This window comes from Vulpes lagopus, chromosome 11, assembly GCF_018345385.1.
Source record: "Vulpes lagopus strain Blue_001 chromosome 11, ASM1834538v1, whole genome shotgun sequence".
Classification (NCBI taxonomy): domain Eukaryota; kingdom Metazoa; phylum Chordata; class Mammalia; order Carnivora; family Canidae; genus Vulpes; species Vulpes lagopus.
Window position 1 is genome coordinate 26,816,704 of NC_054834.1, and position 22,425 is coordinate 26,839,128.

General features: G+C 47.2%; 1 protein-coding gene across 1 annotated transcript; it reads right to left on the reverse strand.

Annotated features, from left to right (window-relative positions):
• Positions 1–18,853: 18,853 nt before the first annotated feature.
• Positions 18,854–21,101, reverse strand: LOC121501433 (C-reactive protein). The gene is made up of 2 exons (XM_041773462.1): positions 20,943–21,101; positions 18,854–20,244 (listed from the first exon to the last, which is right to left on the reverse strand). Exons 1-2 carry the CDS (start codon positions 21,079–21,081, stop codon positions 19,637–19,639), a joined length of 747 nt encoding a protein of 248 aa, XP_041629396.1. The 5' UTR covers positions 21,082–21,101; the 3' UTR covers positions 18,854–19,636.
• Positions 21,102–22,425: the final 1,324 nt, after the last annotated feature.

The window sequence follows — 22,425 nt, forward strand, 5'->3', positions numbered from 1 at the left end:
TTTGGCCAGAGGCAGAGGGAGAGAAAGTCTTAGCAGGCTCCATGCTCAGCATGGAGCTCAATCCCAGGACCCTGAGATCGTGACCTGAGCAGAGACCAAGAGTTGATGCCCGACAGACGGCACCATCCAGGTGCCCCCCATTTGGGACTTCTGATCTCCACAAACACACACTGAGACACCACCAAATGTGTGATTATTTGTCACAGCGGTAATAAAAAACCGATAAATAAGGATGTTGAAAAATGTCTAAACACTTGCAGCATAAAAAAATGAATCCCACAGATTTCAGTCCAGCCCCCCCACCAAAAGCGCATCACATGGATTACCTTTCACTTGAGAAGAAACGTACTGATAACATGATTGCTTTTGTTTTCAGGCTTCTCTGCTCACTGTTTGCATCCATCCATCATGAGTCCATTCTCCTTTTGTTTAATTCTAAGAGCCAATAAATTTTAATGGAAAAAAAAGTCCCAATGCACATTCTTTGATGTTGACAAGGATCAGAGAAAGGAAATCCAATGTCCGCCGGGCAGGAGTGTGGAGCCAAAAGGACTTCAGAGTCGGGGCCCCAGAGCTGGAGGCCCTCCCAGAGGCCCCCTCAGGACCACTGCTGTCTGAGAGGACCACAGCCAAGGTGCAAGTGGGGCTTGGCGAGCATGCCACCAGGCACCCCTATGCCGGCACCCTCTGGTCGGGGCGGTAGGACTAACGGTCCCGCCAGCATAGGCGCTGCCAGGCTCAACTGCTAACGACATGAAGTCCCACACGGTCATACCTCTGATGTCTCCCACCAAGGACTGGTTCCATTTGTTCATGTGGGGTTTCAGGCAAGGCTTTGTAGGGGCTTATACAGTAGGGAGGTGGCACGAAGGAAAGTGTCCTCAGGCTGTCTCCCCCAGGAGAGGGCAGGGAGAAATTATTATTATTATTATTATTATTATTATTATTATTATTATTATTTTTATTTCAGTATAGTCAACATACAGTGTTATTTTAGTGTCAGGTGTACAACATGACGATTCAAGAATTCTGTGCATCACCCAGTGCTCATCACAAGTGCCCTCCTTCATCTCCAACACCTGTTTCCCCCCATCCCGCCACCCCTGCCCCTCTGGTGACCATCAGTGTGTTCTGTTCTCTACAGTTGTTAAGAGTCTATCTCTTGACTTGTCTCTCTTTTTTTTCCTTTGCTCATTGGTTTTGTTTCTTAGGTTCCACATGAGTGAAATCATACAGTATTTGTCCTTCTCTGACTGACTGACTTCGCTCAGCATAATACCCTCCAGTTCTATCCACGTTGATGTAAATGGCAAGATCTCATTCTTTTTCGTGGCTGAGTGATATTCCATCATCTATATAGACCACATCTTCCTTATCCGTCCATCAGTGGATGGGCACTTGGGCTGCTTCCGTCATTCCTCTGTTGTAAATATGAGGACTGGTTCTCATCCAAGACCACTCCCAAAAGGAATCTGCTCCTGCCCCAGATCAGTGCTCATCTCTGCCCCACAGAGTATCCCCTCTCCAGACCCCTCACTTGGGCGTCCCATCCACCCAGAGCTTGGCAATCCCCGGAGGGATTTTCAGGTCCCATGGGCAGGGCCTGGGGCTGCAAGCAGACTGCTGGGCAGGTCCCAGACCAGCTGCCAGGACCAGGAAACAGGCGGAGGTCAGCCAGTCTCGCTCTTCCTGCTCCTGTTCTCTACACACGGGCATTGGTGGCTGAGGTTCAGAACCTAAGTGTCTTAGACAGCTTGACCCCAGACATCAGCGAGTATGTGAGTCAGTTTCCAAATTCCAAACCTCTTAAGGCTCTGTTTTGGGGGCCAATGTGTCAGGATCATTCCCAATCTGTGGAATGGACAAGACTAATATATTAGAGATTTCAGGCATTCAGGAGCTCCAGATATCTACAGTCATGACTGAAAACATGGTCAAAATTCATCGCATCTACCATTTTAAGAAAATTATTCAATAGGAAAAAGCTTTTTGTTTTTACCCCAGTATTATTTAGAGAAGTAAACAATTAAGCCACTCATCCTGCCCACTGACTCAAGCCAGAAAGCTCTCAACTGCTTTGTCTTCCTAAAGTCCAAGTAACTCCCCTACAAGCACTTCTCAGGTCAGCCCCTGTCCCTCGGGCACCAGTGCCTTAGGCCGGCCCCCAGCTACTGCACCCTCCCACCTGGACCTCCAGCAACCCTCCCATTGATGCCCCACAGCTAGCCTGTCCCCCTCCAAACTGCATTTCACAAAGGAACTAGAGCATCCACTCTAAAACAGAACCGTCAGCTGGCACATGGAAAAAATACTATTTGCTCCCTGTGTCCGGATTTGCATTCATCTTCGTGGAACTCAACCATGGTAGCTTAACCAAGTGCAGGCTTATCCATCTCGCTCCACAAGCTGTCCTGGAGGAGGGACTGGTCGTGGCTCCACCATATGCCATCTGGGAAGTCTTCCTGTGTCCCCCTCCCCACAAGGACCTCTAGTCCCATGGCTGCCCTTCCAGGCAGGAAAAGTAAGGAAAACGTAGCAGCACACACTTGTTCTCGGTATTGAGGTCCACACGGCCCTCCCAATTCCAAGGGAGTTTGAGTATTTTCACCTGCCAGTCACCTAGAAAAGTAAGGCAAGAAAAATGAGATTGGAATGGGTGTCAAGTGAGCCAAGGCCCTCTGCTCTCAGGATCTTGGCCTGCATTACCAGCTCCTCACTGATGGAGCCATGTGCCATCCTCTGGCTTCATTTCTGGCCACCCCTACCCTGAGGTTCAGCATCCCAAGCCTGTTGCTGGTCCAGTTCTCAAAATATGCTGGGCTCTCTCTTACCCCAAACACCTGCACACGTTCACTCTGACTTACAACCTCCTTTGACCAGCTAACCTCTGGCCCTTTTTCCATGGTCACCTACGTGAAGCCCCCTCTAAGCATGACTTGGTACCTCCCGGCTCTAGACTAGATGACTCTCCCAAATCCATCCACTGTGTCGTCATTGCCCATTGACTGTGCGTCCTGCCCACTACCACAATGTCCCTGCAGAGTGGCACCGTAAGGCCTTGCTGTGCTCACCATTACATCCTCAGGCCCTGGTCCAGAGTCGCCTCAGGGCTGGGGTGAATCACTGTTTGCTGAATAAACAAGACAGGGTACTCCCCGAGGCTGTAGTTTGCTATTGTTATTGCCCAGTGTATCGGAATTATCTTATTTCAAGCAAGTAGCAGTTGAGCTGCCTTGTGCCAAGGGAAGGTTTGTAACAGCAAACAAAAGGGCTGGAGATAATCTCCTGTTGAACATGTGATCACCAAAACCCCGAGCTCCTGCTGGGATCGTGCAGGAAGTTGAGGGGGACAGGCGCATGGAGGCGAGCAGGGAAAATGAAGAGAACACCCCTGGCTGGGGGAGGAACAGAAGCTGGCAGGTCCGGGGGGTATCAGGGTGCCAGCCCCGTGGGGGGGGGTGCAGGATCTCTGACAGGATGGCTGCGAAATGTACCCCGAGGTCCTTAGACCTCCCAACTGAGACCAAGACACTTGGGGTCTACCTGGAAGAAGCAGCAGGGTCGCAGACTTTAAGAGTCCAGGTGGGCATCTCTGCAGTGCCCAGCGGGCCTCCCTGACACCTGAGTGTTAGTGTATCACTCCCGGACCCCGGCGCGATGACCTGGGTCATCAGACTAGGAACCTAAGTTAGACCGCTCAGCAACTCTGCGAGACAGAAGCCCAGAGACTTACGTAACTTGATTTAAAGCAAATAGAGACGTGACATTTCCTGCTCACCTGAGTTTATTGAATAAGATTTATATTTGCCACCTAAATGGATGGCTTAGTGAGTTACGGTGCATACAAGTGATGGATGAAGTAATAAGCAGTCGTTCAAACCAACAGTGGCATACCCAGGGAGAAATAAGCCTCGCGATGACAAAGTCCTGTAAATGGTGCTCATTACCTGGTTCTACTCCCTCTGGACACCATTATTTTAAACTAAAAATATGGGTCCTTTCGGCCAATCTCTCTCAATACAAGAATACATGAAAAATCTTTATCAAAAACCTTTAGAAAAATAGCAAATGGATCCATCAAGGTTGACCGAGCCCACATTCTGTAATAATAATATGTTTTTTGTACCTACGCAGCCCTAATTTCTTGGCCTTTCAGGTTAGACCATATGTGATGATTGTACACGCCCCTGAAGAGAGGGAGGGTCCTTAATCTCTGTAAGATAAACAAACTAGTGTCTGTTCTCATCGAGTCTAGATGCTTTTTCCCGGATCCCCTGATATTCCAACGTCTCATAAAGTTTTGGGATTTGCTAACATGATGATGACACCCCGGCATGTGCTTATGTATCTGCTCAGAGCAAAGCCTTGGAGTATTAGTCTCTGTTGACTTTGCTGTAACAACTGACTTTTCTCAAGTTCGCCAGCCTAAGAAAGAGAATTGAATCACGTCAGCTGAAAGCTTTCATGGCCCGTCCCCTAACCCCGGAGTCATACTCAGTCATTTCCGAAGGTCCCTAGTGGTGCTCATAGGAGTTTAGGCCCCTCTTTCCCTGTCGTCCAGTTTTCGGAAGCTCACAAAACCTCTCTCCCTGTCGCTGACACCACAGCCCTCTGTGAGAAGCCCATCCATCCCGGAGGTGCTACCCCTCGGGCTTCCGAAGCTGCCAAGGCTGCACCCTCCCTCTCCAGTCTTCAAGGCAGCAGAGTTTTGCTGTCATTCCCCACAGAGTAGGGGAAATTGATGTCTCCCAACTACATGAAGCATCCAATCTGCATTCCTTGCCTGAGTCCTTCAAAATATACAGCTTATTGCTTCCACCTATTATCCCAAATCTCCAAAAAAGCGTAAGAACAGGTCCCTGGGGCCCCACCAGGGAAAGAATCTGTGATACACCCAAAGCTAACCGCCCACTCCTGGATATTCCAAGCAAATGTGGGGTCTTCCCTTTAGGGCAAAAAAAAAAAATCCTGGAGCAAATTACCCCTTGTTGGTGCTACTTCTATCTCCTCAGACACGTCCTAAGCCTACTATACGGTTTCCGCCATACAGGAAAGCTATAACTTGCTCTAATTTTATAGTCGACCACTTGCTTTTATGTCCACAGTCTCGACCATCTATTCCTGCCTATTCCTAAACCACAGATGCAAAAGCAAGACGTCTTCTCGAGCAACCACAATCTCCTAAGATTTGCATAAAGCCTTGGTTAGGATTCGCAGGGCGCGTGTGGTTTTCTACGCTCTAACCTGCCCGTAGGAAATTCTAAAGCTGAAAGTGGTCGACGAGCCTTTGCCTTGTATTGTCTTCAATGCACAAGTGGACAAAGTGAAGGGATCCAAACGTGTACCTCAGGGCCTCAAGACTCCCATTGTAAGTGATCACAGATATTGACCCGTTTCTTTAAGGAAGCTGTGTTCTGCTCATTATAATTCTTTTCTCAAATTTTCATCACCAGGACGAAAACGTAGTTGCCCTCAGCTTCCATCCACAAGCTTCCCCTCCCTTGTTCAAAGGAAAAGTAAGCCACTTTGTTAGTTTTTACTCCTGCGGTTCGTTACACCCCAACCTGTTACCACCCACATCTCACTGGAATAGGGTCGTCCGTGTAGGTTTCCCCCACCTGTGAGCTGTACAGGCAGAGGCCTTCATTCATTCATTAATTCATTCATTCATTCATTCAGTAAATATCTTGTTTCATGCTGCACCAGACACTGTAGTCAGCCCTCTATCTCAAGAGACATTAAATGACTAGCTTTTGCCTGAGCAAAGAGGAAGAAAGGGTTAATTAAGAAATAAATCATTGCCCAACACTTCCAAAAGCCATCTTCCATTCATTGGTTGCTCCCGTCATGCCACATAGGGTTGCCCTGCCAGTCTGTCATGCTTCTCATCTCTTCAAAACCCTGGGGTAAAAACCTGTGAAAGAATTTACTCTGTGAGGGATGGCTGGATTTGGTAGCTACGACTCTGGTTCCCTGAAATCCGCCTTCCGGAGAGGCTGTCCATCATCATCACTGGTAGTGGCCTCGGAGTCCCTCTCTTCCCATTTTTGACTGAACCCCAAAAAGGACATAAACCTCTCAGTTCTCCATAACACAACTAAGCCCGTACTGTTATGTTTAGGAAAACATTACTAAATTCTCAAAAATAATAAAAAATTTTTATTATTTTTTATTTACTATTACTTATTATAGTGCCCCTTTGATCTGGTTCCCAGATATGCTTCTTCTCGGAGCCCACAGGTTCCTTATCCTCCTCAGATGGCCTCAGCCCACTTGTCTCCCAGCTGAGGGCGACACCCCAAGGCAAGAGCCCAGGAGGACCCTGACACATTTCTGTCCTCCGAATCTAGGCCAAAGCAAGCAGGGGCCCAACATCGGAACAAGATCCCTCTCCTTTTGGCCAAGCTCCACTTTCCTGTCCTGTGAGTTCAGACGGGCACTGGAAGTACCCAGATCTTTAGTGGGAGAATCGAGATCGCACTTTTGTGTGGAGCTTGCCTGGGGGCCCAACCTCAGGACGAGAGATAAGCCCACAGGAAGGGGGATGGGGAGGGTATTTCCCTCAGTCAACCCTGGTGGGTACTTCTCCATCTCCTTTCTTGTCCCTCTATGTCCCTTTCTGCCATAAACCTCACTTCCTACTGCATGCTTTGCCCCCTGACTGTCAGTTTGCCTCAAACTTTGACTTCAGAACACCGAACCCAACATGCTTTGCTTGCACACACACACACACACACACACACACACACACACACACCTTGAGATAGGTAAGTGTGACCATGTACCCTTCAGGAGACCATGGGTTGCTTTGTGAAGCAGACCCGCCACAAACACTAAGTGTCTCACCAGTCTGGCAATTCATTCAAAAATGAATGTTTCTTTTGCATTCTGATTTTCTACTACATTGATTTTTTTTCTTATTCAATTTAGCTTTAAAATTACTCAAAATCACATTAAATAACCCAGCCATGCCCCACCTGTCTTATATGTTACTAAACACGTCACCTGTCTTATGTGTCTAAACATGTCTCTTTTAAGATCTGAACTGAACGGACACCTGGTAGACCAGATCCGGGATCACACGATTGCTCTGGTCTGTCTTGATACCGTATTTCTCAAGAGTCCGGGCACACTCGTGTGTATGCAAGTGGCATCAGCTTCTGGGAGTGGCGGCTTTCTGTTCGGTTGGGGGAGAGGCTCTTCGTTTGCTCTAATATTTTATCCATGTATCAGAGGTTGCCAGAACTGCACACTGACTGAGGTGCCAACATTTACAAACTTGTCCTGGGTGGAAATCTTGATTAGCGTATCTTCCTACTGAGAAATTAAGTCACTTTTGTCATTTGCCGTGTGTCAGATAAAACACCTGCTGAGCCACTGACCAGTTTATTTTAAGGTTTAGGGAAAATACTTGCCAGAGAAATTTGTTTTCAGCAAAGAAAGATGGTAGTGACACTGTTTCTTCATTCCACCACCAGAGTTACAATTTTGATCACATCCAAATGAGTAAAGGATTTCAAATGACTCGGTCTCCATAATCAACGGTCTCTGATTCTCAAATATTATCTTCATTTCAATGTGTTTGTTAAATGCCATAAAAACCTTAATAGTTTTGCCTTCAGTTATTTATTAAGAGGACTCAGGCTCTTGCACATGGCTAGATAAGTCCAACTTGTGGCCCCTTTCTCAATGATTAAGATAAGAACGTAATCAATTCACCTTATCTAGATATTTATCCTTCCTAAAGACAACTTTTTTTCTCTATAGCTAAGTAGTAAATCAAGTTTATCTTGTAAACTCTGACCAACACCTTCCATGAATACATACGACCAGCGTTGGGGGGTAGCGGGGAGTGCAAAGCAGAGTTCAAAGCCGTTCCCCTGTTCATATAATATATTTCCTTTAGTAGATAACTCATAAAAACTGAAAACTTAACTAAATTTTCTGCACTTCCTTATATGGGGGTAGAATTTTCTCCCTTCCAAAAATTTCCCAAGTACGATTGTGCAAAAAATAGAGCCCAAAAAATAGAGCAGGGGATATTCGGAAACTCTTTGCACTTTCTGCTCACTTTTGCTGTGAACCTACAATTGCTCTAAAACATAAAGTTTATTCGTGTTTAAACTCAAGATGCATTGATTATAGAAAATGCCAATGTTTTTTTTCAAAGATTTATTTTTTTTAAAGATTTTATTTATTTATTCATGAGAGACACAGAGAGAGAGAGGGAGGCAGAGACACAGGCAGAGGATGTGGCATAGGCTCTACCCCCTTCCCTCCCATGCAGGGAGCCTGACGTGGGACTCGATTCCCTGGGTCTCCAGGATCACACCCTGGGCTGAAGGCGGTGCTAAACCGCTGAGCCACCTGGGCTGCCCATCAAAGATTTATTTATTTGAGGGAGAAAGAGAGTGAGGAAGTGGTAAGGAAGGGGCAGAGGGAGAGAAGTGCAAGCAGATTACCCACTGAGCCTGGAGCCAGTCACAGACCCGACACCACCACCCTGAGATCAGGGTCTGAGCCGAAGAAACCAAGTGTCAGACGCCCAATCCACTGAGCCACCCACGTACATCAGAAATGCCAATGACTTTTTAAGCTACCTCTTATCCCTTCCCCTCCAGAACAACCACTTTTACCATGTTTGTTTGAATCCCTTTCATATTCCTCTAAGCCCATGCACATGTATCTGTGTGTGTGTATGTTTTCCTTATTTAAAAAATAATAATAATAATAAGAGGGATGCCTGGGTGGTTCAGCCAGTTTACCATCTGGCTCTTGATTTTGGCTCAGGTCATGATCTCAGGGCCCTGGGGTAGAGCAGGGAATCTGCTTGTCTTCCTCTCCCTCTACCCCCTTCCCTCCTAAAGAAATAAGTAAATATTTTTTTAAAAAATGGCAAAAGTAGGGATCCCTGGGTGGCGCAGCGGTTTGGCGCCTGCCTTTGGCCCAGGGCGCGATCCTGGAGACCCGGGATCGAATCCCATATCAGGCTCCCGGTGCATGGAGCCTGCTTCTCCCTCCGCCTGTGTCTCTGCCTCTCTCTCTCTCTCTCTCTCTGTGACTATCATAAATAAATAAAAATTAAAAAAAAATGGCAAAAGTAGATACTGATACCTATTCTTTTTAGTTAAGATGTGTTATGAGCCTATGCCCACATCAAACACGTGGAGATACAACAAAGTAGACTCTGTGCATAATCCCCGTGGTGACTCCTGTGAACCGTTCCACTCAATCTCCAGCCACGTTCTCTGTTGGGAAGATGAGAAGCTACACCGTGCGTGTCCCTGGCTCCTTCGTAGCTTAGATTCTGGGTGTGAATCAGGTTCTACCAATTTAGTGAATTTACATGAAGTTTGGAAGGTGGAACTGAGGTGGACGCCTCTCTCCTCCCCTTTTCAGATAGATTTCGTTGGCTAACAAAATCATGGCGATAGGAGATTTCATAGGGGCGGTGTTGCAACTCCTCTTCTATAGGACTCTGGGTACCAGGGGACAGAGAAAAGGCTGCCACTGTTTTGTTTTATTTTTTTTAACTCCCTAACCCTGGGATAATAATATGGGATTGTGGGGGGTTTGGTTGGTTTTGTTTGGTTGGGTTTTGTTTGTTTGCTTTTCCATTTTATGAAGATATTATTGCCACATAACGTTATATTAGTTTAAGGCATACAACATAATCATTTGATATATGTATATACTGAGAGACAATTCCACAAAAAGTTTAGTTAACATTCATCAACTCTCATAGTTACAGTTTTTGTTCTTGTGATCAGAACTTTTAAGATCTACTCTTTTACCAATTTTCTTTTTTAAAAAAGGTTTTATTTATTTATTCACAAGAGACACACACACACAGAGAGGCAGAGACATAGGCAGAGGGAGAAGCAGGCTCCATGCAGGGAGCCTGATGCAGGACTCGATCCCAGGACCCTGGGGTCACACCCCGAGCCGAAGGCAGATGCTCAACCACTGAGCTACCCAGGTGTCCCTTTTACCAATTTTCAAAAATGTGACACAGGAGTCTAGTATAGTTACCATGCTCTACATGACGTGCCTAGAACATAATTATCTTATCACTGAAAGTTTATACCCTTTGACCACTTTCACCCATTTCCCCCAACTTCCTGCCTCTGACAACCACCAATCTGTTCTCTGTTTCTATGGGTTTCAATTTTCTACATTCCACATAAGAGTGAGACCATACAAGGTCTATCTTTCTCTGATTTATGTCACTTAGCATAATGCCCTCAAGCTCCATCCATGTCGTTGCAAATGGCAGCATTTCCTTCCTTCTCATGGCTGAATAATATCCCATGATGTATGGAGCCCACATTTTCTGTCCACTCATCCATTAATGGACTCGGAGGATTTTTTTTCCACTCTTGACGAAGATAAATAGTCACCTCCATCCTGCAATAAACATGGGGGCACAGCTATCTCTCCAAAATAGTGATTTCATTTCCTTTGGATATACATCCAGAAGTGGGATCGCCGGATCACATGACGGTTCTATTTCAATTTTTCGAGGAACCTCCCTACTGTTTTCCATAGTAGCTGCACCAATTTACAATCTCAGCAGCAGAGTGTGAGGGTTGCCCTTTCTCCACCTCTTGGCCAGCACTGGTTATTTCTTCTCCCCCTTATGATAGCCACTCTAACAGGTGTGAGAGGGGATTGCATTCTTGGGCTCGAAGTTCCAGCAGGGGCCTCAGTGGAGACCCCCATGCATCGCTTCTCAGTTGTTCCGGGCATCATTCCCATCCCCAGAGGTTATCCAAGAGCCTAGTCTTTTAGTTCTTCCACTGACTCTGTAGACACTTGGTTCCCTGTATTAAATCCTTCCCCACTTAAAATATTTATTTCTTTTTTTTAAGATTTTTTATTTATTTATTCATAGAGACAGAGAGAGAGAGAGGCAGAGACACAGTCAGAGGGAGAAGCAGGCATCATACAGAGAGCCTGACGTGGGACTTGATCCTGGGTCTCCAGGATCACGCCCTGGGCTGCAGGCGGCGCTAAACAGCTGCGCCACTGGGGCTGTCCCCCACTTAAAATATTTAGAATGGTTTCTCATTCCTACATGGAATGCTGGCTGACGCAATCCTTTCACTTCAAAGTTTTATAATAAAGTAGTATTGCCTACTTATTGTAACATGAAATCTTTCCCAACCTATCTTGCCTTTATACAGATCGACAAACTTTTATCTCTCTCTCTCTCTACCTACGTACCTATCTGTATGTCCACAGACATAAACATGGTTTGGGGTCGCAAAATAGCTATTACCCTGCAAAGCTGGTCTACAACTTGCTTTTTCTCCTGAACATTTCTCCTGAGCGGTACATCCTTCCTAGTAGCTGCACAATATTCCGTAGCACGGCTGTAGCGTGATCTATTCAACCATTATCCACAATCCCTGTTAACAAGTATGTGTTTTTCCAGTGTTTGCTGTGAGCGCTCCACAATGAGTATCTTTTTACCTACCTCCTCATGAACTTTGATCTTACTGAAGCAAGATTGGTTTCACGAGCAGAATTACTGGGTCAAAGAACATGAGCATCCCGAAATCATAATATGTACTGTCAAATTAAACTCCAAAACTCTTCTATAAATTTTTACACTCCCACAGTTTGTGCACAACTGCACAAAACTGCCTATTTCCCCATAACTTAGTGATAACTGGATATCAACAACTTTTTTTTGCCAATCTAGTAACATTTAAAAAATAGTATACTCTTGTTGTTTTTAAATTGCATTTATTGGATTACAATTAAGGTTGAATGTCATTTCAGATATTTCTTGGCCATCTGCAATATATGTCCAGTGACTGTCCTGTCACATGTACCTGCTATACACTTAATTCATTTTCTTATCTCTTAGTAAGCCATTTTAGCATAGTAAAGATACTACCCCTTTGATACACATGCACACACAAGCACACACACAGAGAATAAGAGAGGAGAGAGAATGTTCTTCCATTTTGTCATTTGGTATTTGTTATTGTTGGTATTGACTTTGACCATAATACAGCTTTTATGGTAGCCAAGGATTTCCTGCATTGCTCAGAAAAGTCTCTGTGACCTCGAAATTTTACACGTGTAAAATTCTTAATATGTTTTAATGTTTTGGAGTTTTATATATAAAGATACAACTCTTCAGGGATGCCTGGGTGGCTCAGTGGCTGAGGGTCTGCCTTCGGCTCAGGGCATGACCCCGGAGTCCCTGGATCGAGTCCTACGTCAGGCTCCCTACAAGGAACCTGCCTCTCCCTCCACCTGTGTCTCTGCCTCTCTCTGTGTGTCTCTCATGAATAAATAAGTTTAAAAAAAAAAAAAGATTTAACTCTCCAAATTTTTTGTTTATTTATTGTACAAAATTTGAGTTCAAATGGATGGACAGCAGTTCCAGCACTAATTATTGCCTAAACTACCTTCCCTCCACTAAGATGCATTGCTATTCTCCGTATATACCTGGAGTTGTCTCTGAGTTCTTATTCGTGCTCCATTGGCCTATTGTCAATTCTTATCCAAACGCCATATTGATTTGATTCTAGTGGCTTTAGAGAAAGTAAGCTCTGCTCTCTATTAAAAAGAAAAAAAAATTTCCCCTTACTATTTTTTTCTTTTTCAAAAATTTCTTGCCATTTTTCGGCTCATTTATTCTTCAAGGTCAATTTCAGATTTATTTCCTTTGATTAAAATAAGCTGAAAATTTTATTCAAATTAAATTAAATTTATATATTACTTTAGGAATGATTGACATCATTGGAATGATTGAGATTTTATCACATGACACCTCCCCATCCAAGAATATGACACATCTCTACAATTTATTCATATCTCGTCCTTCAATAACACTCCTCTTTCCTTCATAGGGATCTTGTGACTCTCCTATTAAGTTTCTTCCTCAAGAGATTGACAGTTCTGTAGAATATGACAAACTAGCGTGGACTCGTGGCTCCCTCCCTTGAACCAAACTCTAGAGAAGCCACCAGAATGAGAGGGAGGTCACTGGATTCCAAGACAAGTGGATGGGTCCTTGGAAAACAAGGTGACTGAGCCCCATTGTGGAAGAAAAGAAGGTTCCAGCAAAAGGGAGCCAGGCCCCACGACTGGGGGAAGCAATCATCCCCTGGGGCCTTTATTCTCTTCTCCACATTGCCTGGGAGGACAACTGGCTCTCCAGGTACCAGCTCCAGCCTTATGCAGCAGTCTCCCAGTGGATGCTTCCACCGGAGGAACAGAGCTGTTGATAAGAAATGCACACAGCCAGGCCAACTACCGAGCTTTCCCTTCCACACCCTCCTCCCCTAGTCTCATCTGGGGAAGAATCGGCCGTAAGAGAGGGCCTCCAGAAAGCAGAAATATTTAGACCAAGTGAACAGTGGGACCTGAAGAACAGGGTCATTCGGTGGGTGGAATAAATGAACAGAAAATGAGACCATATTACGATACTAGAAGCTCTTCACTCTGAGTTATACCCCATTCCCACTCTCAACCTCACCAACAGGAGAACAAGCCAGGACAAAGGATCTTATGTTTCCACAAATTGCATATTACTTGTCAATGTAGTTGACAATGCTAAAGGAATGTGAGCTTGCACAGAAAAAGGTTGGCATAATAGGCCCAAGACTGTTATCCTTACAAAGGCTTTCTTGCAAGGCTCCACTCTCTCTTTTACCATAAGAAGATGCAAGGGGGCCACTGGGTGGCTCAGTGGTTGAGCATCTGCCTTCGGCTCAGGACATAATCCCAGGGTCCTGGGATCGAGTCCCGCATCGGGTTCCCTATAGGGAGTCTGCTTCTCCCTCTACCTATGTCTCTGCCTCTGTGTCTCTCATGAATAAATAAATAAATTCTGTAAAAAAAAAAAAAAAAGGAAGAAGAAGAAGATACAAGGATACTTTAAAAAAAAAACATGGAGTAAACATCATACTTCACCATAAATTATTGAAAACATTCCCTTTGAGTTTAGAAACAAGAAATGGATGCTAGCAATGACCATTCTCGTTCAGATGAAGGTGAAATACAGTAGAATAGACCAAAACTATCCTATGAGTCCATACTGGTGTGGAATTTTCCACCTTAGGAAATTTTATCTAGCTATACATTAGTGATTTCTGCACATTTTTTAATACATACATTATTGTAGGGGAAGCAAAATAATTTTCCCTCTACCTGTCTAGGTTCTTGGCTGAGACCCCCTGTAGTAAATGACAGGTTAACAAGAGAAAAAACAAGCAGAAACTTCATAACGTGTGTTCTTCCCATATATGTGGGAGACACCCAGGAAAACTGAGAAGCTCTCCGAAATGGCCCAAGCCATCTACTTCAATACCTGCTAAAGACAAAAGAAGGTCCCGGGGGTGGGGAGTCACCAGGAAAAGCATGGTGAACACAAGTGAGGTTGTTCTGCAGGTTTACATCATCCTGACCATCTCCATTGATAAGAGAGTCTAGAGGCTGAGTCACCCCAATCTTCCTGGTACAGAGAGGGAGACGCTCTTACAAATGGAGATTCCCCTCATAAATACGAACGTCCCTTACCGCAGGGTCACTCGTACTCCATTTTCAAAATGTCTCCTCTGTTTGCTGTTTCTTAAAAATGACCAGTTCAAAACAGTCGATATGCCAAAGAGGCATGTTTTGAGATGGCATATTCTGCTCCCCTTCATTATACTCTGTTCTAAAAACAAAAAAAGGCCCTAGCCAAATTTCAACATTAATGAGTGAGCCCAAGTCTTACACACACGCGCGCACACGCACCCCCGGGAGCAATGACCCTCCTGTCAAGGGGTTCATCGTACTGCAATGTCTGTGGGGAAAATTCACCAATCTGTGTCCTGCCTCTTATTGTGGCAATTAGCACTGGAAATACTTCTGTCTCTGAAAAACTGAGAGATTTGTAGTGGTCTGCAGTTGGCAAATGCGCAACAGGCAGATTTCTCCTGAAGGTACCGGACCCCCCTACTGTCTACCCCACTTATCCTTATAATTCTTTTCTTTATTTTTATTGAAGGATAGTTAACGACGAGTGTTACTAGCTTCAGGCAAACGACTCGATGATCCAACAACTCCAGGCCCTGCCCAGCACACACCAAGATGAGGATACGACTCTTCGTCCCCATCGCCCGCCCTACCCGTGTCGCCTGGTGAACCAGGAAACCCCGGGCCCTGGAGCGTCCACCCAGCCAGACCCAAAGGAGTCGTAGAAGGTTCTGGGTCTTGTCGGGAGAATGAATTCAAGGACAGACACGCAGCACAGTGAGTGAGTCACGCAAGCAGGTGGCTGATTAAAGGTAAGAGTATACTCCTGAGATGGGAGGTTGGCCAAGCTCAAGAGAGGTGCGTGCCCTGGGGTGGGGTTTCTATCCTTTATTGACAGCTGTTAGCTAGAGGACAGAGTGTTTATTACTTGGGGCGGGAGCAGGGTTTGGAGCTTTTTCCTCCTTATTTGCTCAAGGGTGTCCCGTCATGGCCCCCGCCGTCTTGGGCCTGTCTGGTCTGATCCAGCTTCTTCTGGAGGGCTGCCTGGACAGGCCTCTGACTTTCCCGAGAGCTGGCCGTGGCTTCCTCACTGCAGACCTCCAAGTCTCCTGTTAGAACCTAACTAACTGCCTGCTCTAACATTTCTTCTTAATAATTTTTTAATTTCCATTTCCCTGCTTGCTTTATCCCCAGAAGCATCCTGCAGAGTCCAGCGTGGACTCCGGCCACTCTCTTCCTTCTGTAAGGAGCGTCACACACAGCAGACCATTCTGTGAGCAAAATCATGGTCTCACAACATCCCCCTCTTTGTGCATCTCTCCATCCTCAGCTGCATCCGAACTATTCCTTCCCTGCTGCTGCCTTCCCTGGAATTAATTAATTCATCAAATATTTATTGAGAACATACTATGAGCCGTTCTAGAAACCAGGAATGCAATAGGCAATCATGTCACTGCTCTCATGGAATTTGCAGCCTAGTGGGAGAGGAAACAATAACGAAACCCGCACTCCCAATATTTTTCAGGTAGTGACATCTGCTTAGAAAGTAAGAACAGAGCAGGAAAACGAATGACGTGGAACCGGCCATGTGAGGATCTGGAGAAAGAGCAAGTGTCAGCTCTTTCTAGAAACACATCACATCACACGTGTTTGAACTTGCTGGCATGTCAGTCCCAGGTGACCGAGACCGCATCTTGGTGTGTGGTTCTGTGGCTCTTGTTTCTGTGGCTTCCCCGCTTCTCCCAAGCAGCTGAAGCTAGTGACCATCACACCGGGCATCTGGTACCTGTTTGTGGAGGACGTGAGCAGGCTAATTGGCAGGACGGAGACAGGACAGAGGGGCCACAAGTCAGAAAATGCAGGGCCCTGAGGGCCAGGGAGCACGTTCCAGTGTGTTCTAGGGGCTCAGGAACCTGGATGGGCCACTCAGCAGGAAGGGGGTGGCTCTCGTTTACTTCTATATATATATATATTTTTTTTTAAATTCAAGTTCGATTTACTTTTGAGAAGATCCTTCTCTCTGCATAATGGCAACAGGGAAGCCCACGTGGAGATGCTTCCGGTTTGAGCCTGATGTCCCCAAAGGGTTGGCGGCTCCTTGGTTAGCGCCTTGGCCCTCGGGTCCAGTGGCGACCCCCGTGTCCTCAGGCCCAGTGCCGCCCCAGCCACCACCTGTCCTCAAGTTAGAGTTTCCAGGGAAGGGACAGGCTGTTCAGTGAGAGACACCGGTCTTCCCGCCTCTGTGCCCCAGAAGTCTGAGGGCGTGCTGCTCCCTGTGACGTCCCCCGCCCCGGTGGCCCGTGCCCTTTGAGGCCAGCCCGCCCTGAGCTGGGAGAGCTGCCGCTGGCTCCCCCACCCCCGGCCTTCGTCCTGCGGCCCCACGCGGACGGGCCACGGAACCCCATTCCCATTGCCTGCTGCTTTCGCAGTAGCACAGAGCCGGTCCCTTTTAGGTCGATTTCCTCCTCCCTGAGTTCCCAGCGTCCTCCTTAAAATCCGAGTGAGAGTTTTCTGCCCAAGTTGGAAGCCTCTTCACCTCTCCTGTCCTCTTCCTTCTGCCTCTGAGTGAACCTGTTTCCTGAAACCACAGCGTCCCAGGACGGACCTTCCAGACGCGCCCCTTGTCCCTGAAGTCTGTAACGGTGGCCATCATTTTTGTCTCCACGGCAAGCTGACACATCATCGCCAGAGCCGGAGACTCCTGGGTCCGTATCTAGTCACTGCTGGATCCCTTCAACCTACTGGGTCTCTGATCCAGAGGCTGGGGCTTTGAAATCCCCACAGTCATGGTCAAGCTAACAGTACCAGTAGCTGATCAGAGATAGCGCGCATTGAGCACTGGCTGTGGGCCAGTAAAGGAGGCTCCATGTTATCTCCATTTTAGTTTTACTTTTATTTTTTTTAATATATTTATTTATTTATCTATCTTAGGGGTAGAGGGGCAAGGGAGAGAGGGAAACTCAAGCAGACTCCTCGCAGAATGCAGAGCCCTACAACGGCTCAAACTCACGACCCCTGAGATTAAACCAAGAGTCAGATGCTCAACCGATTGAGCCACCAGGTGTCCCTACATTCCTCCCATTTTAGAAATGAGGAAATATGGAGAATACACCATTTTAAATAACTTGCCCAAGCTCACATGCCACTAAGAGATGAATGTGAGCTCGGGTGGTCTGTTGTCTTCAACCCTGGGTGAAAGGGGCAGGGGCTTTAAGAAACTGCAGTGGGCCACACAGATGTATAGATTAGACCCCCAGTAGTCCCTCTTTGTCCCTGAACATGAGTAGAGCATCTTGAGCAGAGCAGGACCTACTTCTGTCTATCAGAGCTTGACCCTCCCCTTCTTCCCTGGTACGAAGGCCAAAGATTCCCGGCACCAGGACTCCATTTGTTTTGAGGTGAACCTGCCTCAGCCCCCGAGGAACATCTCAATTTCCAGCTGGAACTCTTGGGTAAGCCTGCGCTGACTCCAGGCATGAGCCCCGTCCCGGGTGAGGGCAGACACTCGGCTGCCTGTGACAGGCCACCTGCCATTCTGCTACTGCTCTAACGGGCCTGGAGTCCCACCAGGCCCCCTTCCTGCTGCTGCAGGTGGGAAAGCACAGACCCTCGGTGAAGGAGCTTCCTTCTCTATTCGTGCCGTTTAGAGCTCTGAAGGGACAACCTCATCCCCTCTCCTGCACATTCCAAGGGAACGGAGAACTAGAGACAGGACTCAGACAAGGATCACAGCGCTGGCCTTGCAGCTGGCAAGGAATGTAGCTGATGTGCAAAGTAAGACAGGCCTTCCTGAAACCATCCCCCTCCCAGATCCAAACTTCCCGACAGCTCAGCCAGGAGAACCTGTATTGCTTCCCACCTGGTGGAGAGGGAAGGGTCCCAGAGCCCCAGGGAGAGCTGTTACATGCATATGAAACTTGACTCTGAGTCAGGCTTGGGAGAGATGCCAGGTAAGTCCCTCCTCTTCCCCCAAAGGAGGAGCCCATCAGAGGCACATGGAAGCTTCCCCTGCCTAGGACCGTCTCCAAAAGAGCCCAAGATCTGGTCCCGCTTGGTCACACTGCTATTATCACCTGTGTCCTCTCCAGCATCCCTTAGTCCACCAATAGAGAAATGAAGACACAGGGAACCGGATAAGCGCACCGATGGGTCTGGGACGATTGGTAGAAATGGGCGGAGTGTGCGTGGCGGTCACTCAGAAGGGTCGCTGGGGCACCAGGAGCTCCTCCTGTGAAGAGGGGCCCCCAGGCGGCCGGCTGCGGGTGTCAGGGTCTAACCGTGGCCAGGTAAGAAGCAGGGGCTCCACAGCGCACCCCTCACTTGCGCTGAGCAGCAGGACGGCAGCACAGTACTAAGACACGAAGGAACAGTATTTAAGGCACGCAAATCTTTATTTCAAAAAGATTAATGACAGGAACATTTAGAAAATCTGATGCCGCCACAGCATGAAGCCCTCAAGCAAACTGAGGAAAACAGGGACTTGATCAATGTGAGCATTGAAAGAACATACTAGATCCCAGAAGGAATTCCAGACAGACCCAAAGGGTGGCATTAGAAATAGGAGCATCCCAAGATGCCAAACAGAAAAACAAATCACTGCCATGAAAGAAAGCCTTAAAAAAAAGTAAAAGCCCCCGTGATAAGGCCGAGGCACCCGGGTAAGAGCGCTCTGAGCGATGGCAAACCAGGAGGGGAAGTAACGGAAATACCGCTCAGGTGGTCCTGAAGAAATAAAAAGAACAAACGGAACAGAAACAACAGCAAAGCATTTCTTTTTAGATGTTTAAGTCTTCAAATGGGAAGGAGTGAAGACTTAAAGATCCTTGTAACTTAGAAGGACCACATCCTGAGGGATGGGATGGAGGGGTCGGAAGGCTGGGAAAACTCTCTTCCTGGATTATGCAGAGAATTCCTTAAAGCTCAATTGAAGGGGGTGTGTTTGCCTTGCAAGGGAAATGCAAATGTTAGCGGGGCTGCAGGTAAGCACCCGCCACCCCCACCCTGACGGGGTCCAGGCACTGGACTCCCTTGGAGAGCTCCTTGGAGAGCGCTGATGCTTGGTCTCCTCCCAAAGGTCAGATTTAACTGGCCTCGGGTGCAGCCTGGTCCTCTCTGCTGCGGAGGCAGTGGGGGGTGCTGGTGGTCCCCATGGGCCTCAGGACCACAGCTCCTTCTTGAGGAACACTTCACCTCGGGTTTCATATCTCAGGTTCCGCCAGTTCAGGACATTAGGGCTCAAGGCCCCGGTGGTGTAGAGGGTGTGAATCTGCCTTGGCAACAGCACAAAGTCCCACATGTTCACGTCCTCGATGTCGCCCACCAAGGACTGGTTCTTATCAAAGCCCCCACCGAACGAGTCCTGCTCCTGCCCGAGGACGATGCTGGCTCCTGACCCCACGGTGTACCCCCTCCTCAGACTCGCCCTCACCATGGGCTTGCCGTCCACCCAGAGCTCTGTGAGCCCCGTGATGGACTCCCAGGTGACGCAGAAGTGCTGAGGCGTGTAGAAAGTCTCAGGAAACTTGATGAAGGCGTCAGATCCGCCCACGGATACGCTGAACAAGCCAGGCCTCTCCTTGAAGAGGAGGATCTCATTGCTTTGTGACTTGGTGGCGTAAGAGAAGAGGCTGTACGGGCGCGTCAAGTCCGTATAGACCTGCAGGCACACAGTGAAAGCCTTCATCGGCTTCTGTAACTGAGGAAACAGGGTCACGTAGGAATTCTCTGATTCTTTGGGGAACACAAAGGCATTTCTGTCCAGGTCTGTAGGACGGGAAGCAGAGAGAGAAAGAGCCACTGGTTGGTTGTGTTAAAACACACACGCACATGCACAAGATTCAGATGAGAGCTTAAAGATCCAAGTGGCTTTATTCACCCCGTCACTAAGGGGGCAGCTCCCTGCCTGGAGCTCAGAGGAGCCCTGCAGTAGAAGGGCCGGGGCACAGCACGTCTCTGGCAAAGGGCCATCACCTTCCAGCGGGGGGAGCAAGGGTTCTTCTCGGGTGGATGACGTCACCAGCGCCGAGCAGGCCTTCCCGGGCCTTCCCCGCCTTCCCTGACTGACCGGGTAAAGGGCACAGGGGCGGGCACCGCAGTCACATTTGGTATTAAGTCTGGGTTCCCCATGTGGGGCTTAGCTCGAGTGAGCCCCCTAGGGCCACCGGTCTCTTAGTAACAGCTTGTCAGGCCAGGAGGCCGGCCTCTCTCACTCTGTATGCAGAGAATGGATTTTTTTTCTTATGAATCTCTTTTTAATTTAAATTTTTTAATAAATTTATTTTTTATTGGTGTTCAATTTGTCAACATACAGAATAACACCCAGTGCTCATCCTGTCAAGTGCCCACCTCAGAATGGATTTAGAAGCGGGAGGCTGCCCCTGCCCTGTACAGGCCGGTCCCTCTGGCTTTGCACCCTCGAGCCCAGAGACAAGAACTCTTCGACCGTCTGGAGCAGCACTTACCTATCTGGAGAAAAGCACCAGGGAGGTTCATGAGGACCAGGAGACAAGGCCACAACTTCTCCATATCTCCTCCCTGCGTCACTGTGCGCAGAATCTGGGTTATCGTCCCGGAAAGAGGGTCAGCAGCTGAGATGCCCATCCCGGGTCCGCTTTACCTTGACCTTTTATGTGTCTCCATCTGGGTGGCTCCACCGATGGGTAAATGATTTCCCAAAATTGCCCCTTGGAGCCATGAATCAAAGCCCGAAAAGCAAATAAACTAAGATAAATCACAAAATGAGAGATCAATGCAGGTTATTTATTAGAGACTCCGTGGTGCCTGCTGGGGCTCCAGCAGCTCTGTGTGCCAGGGCTTGGCTAATTAAAAGTCACATCCTGGAAATCCATTCTGGGGAAATGCTCTAAAAGATCAGGGGTGGTTGGGGATGGGGTGGAAGAGGCCTTATTCATAAAGACAACCACGGCATTACTTAGGATAGTGAAGTTAGAACACTGGGGCATGTTGGAGTAGATTGTACGTATCTGCACCCCTGAGTAGAGTGGAGAGCCATTCACAACACTGGTTGTGGATTTTATGCCACAACATGTAAAAATGCTAAGGATAATGTAAGAGAAAAGATAACATAAATTTGTTTGTGCACTATTTTTTAAAATATTTTATTTATTCATTCATGAGAGACACACACAGAGAAAGAGGCAGAGACACAGGCAGAGGGAGAAGCAGGCTCCATGCAGGGAGCCCAACGCGGGACTCGTTCCTGGGACCCCGGGGTCACACCCTGAGCCGAAGGCAGATCTCAACCACTGAGCCCCCCAGGCGTCCCTATCCACTATTTTTTTTAAAGAAGTCACTTGTTTAGAAAACAAAACAAAAAAAAATCTATAAGGGGTACCCCCAAACAATAAATATTCTTATTATAGTAATGAAATTATGGGGGACTTTTTCCCTCGTTGACAACATTTACATGTAGTTACGTGACTTGTAAGATGAAATGTGTGCGTGCGTGTGCATTTAATTAGGAAGCAAGGGAACCAGTAGTCCTTAGAGCTCCAAAAGCTGCTATTTCCTTTTATCGACAGGACGCGGAGCCTGACTGCTGCTATTCGGCTTTACTCGCAGAGCGCCTAGAACAGAGAGCAAGATCAGTTCGACATCCTGATTCTGTACTTGGCAATACGCACATTTCTCTATGAAACATTATAATCTCATGTGAAGAGAGTCTTGAGCTTATTCATTGTGGTCTCATCATTTCCCATTTTCCATGAATGGGAAAAATTGATCATAAAGCTTATTTCTCAATCGACTGGAAGAACCAGCTACCATGTGGGGAGCGTATTCCAGACGCACAAGGCAATGGGACTATTACAAATGGTTAGTACCTTTCTGAAAAAGTACGAGGTTTTTTTTTTTGTTTTTTGTTTTTTGTGTTTTTTTTAATGACATGCAGTTAAATTTGCTTTCAAATGACCCTCCCTTGAAACT